Source organism: Musca autumnalis, unplaced genomic scaffold, assembly GCF_047663935.1.
Source record: "Musca autumnalis isolate F117 unplaced genomic scaffold, ASM4766393v1 scaffold_2, whole genome shotgun sequence".
NCBI classification, from domain to species: Eukaryota; Metazoa; Arthropoda; class Insecta; order Diptera; family Muscidae; genus Musca; species Musca autumnalis.
This window is the reverse complement of record NW_027411755.1, coordinates 152,884,084-152,886,780: the sequence shown is the minus strand read 5'-3', so window position 1 is coordinate 152,886,780 and position 2,697 is coordinate 152,884,084. Positions and strand designations below refer to the sequence as shown.

The 2,697-nt window shown below is 30.2% G+C and overlaps 1 protein-coding gene across 1 annotated transcript; it reads right to left on the bottom strand.

Moving 5' to 3' along the window:
- Nucleotides 1-1,096: 1,096 nt before the first annotated feature.
- Nucleotides 1,097-2,452, bottom strand: LOC141394749 (sporozoite-associated mosquito saliva protein 1-like). Its single transcript, XM_073969576.1, has 4 exons — nt 2,048-2,452; nt 1,696-1,989; nt 1,353-1,460; nt 1,097-1,284 (listed from the first exon to the last, which is right to left on the bottom strand). Exons 1-4 carry the CDS (start codon nt 2,111-2,113, stop codon nt 1,240-1,242), a joined length of 513 nt encoding a protein of 170 aa, XP_073825677.1. The 5' UTR covers nt 2,114-2,452; the 3' UTR covers nt 1,097-1,239.
- Nucleotides 2,453-2,697: the final 245 nt, after the last annotated feature.

Here is a 2,697-nt window from a genome sequence, read left to right as displayed (position 1 = left end):
TAGCCTCCAGTGTAAATTTCGAAAAATATATATAAATTAAAAGATATAGTCCTGCTGTACATGAAAATCACATGCGGACAAAATGATTTTGATAATTACGCGATTTACACGTATTTTAAAATTCATATAAATTAAAATTGGTTATTTAACCTCTGTTTCCATTTCAGAAGCTTTGAGATTATCCTCATCAACCCAATTACCTTCCCTTATGGAAAAGCGTTAATATGAATGTCAGTAAAGCAAAATCCGTCTATTTTATTGGAAGATTTAAGCAAAATGAAGGAAGTATTCCTATAGATTTTTCCAATATTTTCTACTACATAATGCATGTGAAAAAATATTTTGTCAAATAAAAAATTCTTTTTTGACCAAAATATGTGCTTATTTTGGCTGTAACATCAAAACTATTACACCAATCTGTACGATTGTAGTCTCATTTGACTCGCCGTGAAGTTTTGATCCACAAAAATTTTTTAGTTAATTTTATGACCAATAAATGGGCCTTAATTTTGAAAAAAAGTTGGCTAATATTCAATAATTTATCAATTTTATGTACATTCCGCGAATTCTGTGTAATATTTTGCAGGTATTATGCAATCTACTCGCTGAAGTCACTTCTGTAGAACTTTTTTGTAACAATGGTGCTCATTAAAATAATTAGCGTTTTTATAATATTTTTTTCTTAAAAAGCGAAATAAAAGCGCCATAACTTTTGTCCGCAACAACCAAAAATTGGCTCGCGACCAGATTCGTACTGGGAATTTTTTCTTAACCTACATATCAAAAATCGTTGATGTAGCGCGAAAAAAATTATCCTTTTTTTCTGAAATGGAATATGAAATAATTAACAATATTCGTGATATACAAATTTTGGAATTTCAAAAAATTAGTTTTAGCCAAAACATTCCTGATGAAACCATAGTGTACTGTAAACAATACAACATATGGTGGTATGCCAAACCGTCCTGAGTACGTTTATGCTAAAAATGTCAAACATTCCTATGGAAATGACAATAATGTCATCTGGCAGCGCTCGTACTTACAAGTTATATTGGATATCCAATACTTACGTAGTTACTGATGAAGATTTATAACATTTTTCTTTACACCAATTTTCAAATTATTTGAAAAATTATCGTTTAAATATTTATAAAAATCAAATTACATGTTATGCCGATTACAACTATGAGATTTGCTATAAAAATTACTAATTACATATTTTCCCAAATTAGCACGATTTTATGATTTGGAGATTTGCATTTCTACATGGAAACATGATTTACCCTGAAAAAATAGAAAAAGAGGTGGGCGGATATGTTATTAGCACGCTCTTCTAACATGCAACTACTTACCGTATCGTGTTCTATTTGCGAATCAATAACGATGTTACCACGGGCAAGACTAAGCATGGATTTATATTGAGAGAGATCAACCTTGTTGTCATTGGAGCAAATTTTATTCTGAAAATTAAAAGAAAAATTCTTTTTGTTAAAAAATTTAGGTTTCTCAAACACGATACTAATCAAAATTCATTCGAATTACTACCAAACTCTTGTTATTGTAGAAATACTGTTTTGATTGAAAACAGAAATAAATCAAATATTTTTCAAAAAAAACAGTTTGGTAGTAATTTGTTCCAATGAATTTGAATTCGAATCTACTTAGTCGGATTTATTTATAAATCCGACCTCTTACATCATCAACTGGACACGAAGAGGGAACACCAAACATATTCATATATTGTCTTGCCTGATCAGGAGCCTGATCAGCCATACCGCACATATCGAATGTGCCCTCAGCTACCGTCACCCCATCCTTGACAATTTTATATTTCGAATTGGCAGTACTAAAGGCTTTATTGGTTACACATCCCTTGGGAACGATTTCACATTTTTTATTCAGCTTAACCGAGAAATTAGGATCCAGAGTTATAACTCCATCGGGACCAGCACAATTTTCAGCTTTTATGATTCTCGCTTTATAGCCATTCTGTGGTAAAGTTTAAATTTTTAATAGTTTAGTAACTGAACAAAATTCAAGGACCTACACAGGCTAAGGCAACTTCAAATAACACATGTAGGATTGCAACGCGATAAATTATTTTCAGCATCATTTTTATCCGTCAATTTACAGTTATTTAAATTTTAAATAATTTTTTTTTTAATCACATTTATTTAAAAATTGGGATTTATATAGGAAATATTTGATTAATGCTTACAACCCGCAATGATTTAAACAATTGTTGGTATAAATTATTATTTTCTATTGAAATTGAATTCTTTTTGTTTCATTTATTATGAACAAAACTATCAAATATTGTTGAGTTTTTGAAATGCTTTTTGTTTTATTTATTCTAACTGCAAATCCAGATTAAGTTTTTATATTTTGCTAGTTTTTCCCCCAATCGATTTAGTTCAGGCTATAGTTTCAATTGAATTAATACTCTGAATAGAAAAACGAGGCATTGTATTCACTTTTAAGCGAAAGAAATAGGGTGTGCTTTTTCGTATGATTTGGATATATGTATGTAGCTTACATATACCTTTTCGGCCGATTTCATGTATTTTTTGATGCATCGAACACGTTGTGAATGTCCAATTTCAATGTAATATGGAATGTGTGACGGAACATGATCTAGAAGAAAATTTGCCGAATTATATCGAAATCGGTACAGATTTGAATATAGCTCCCATATAC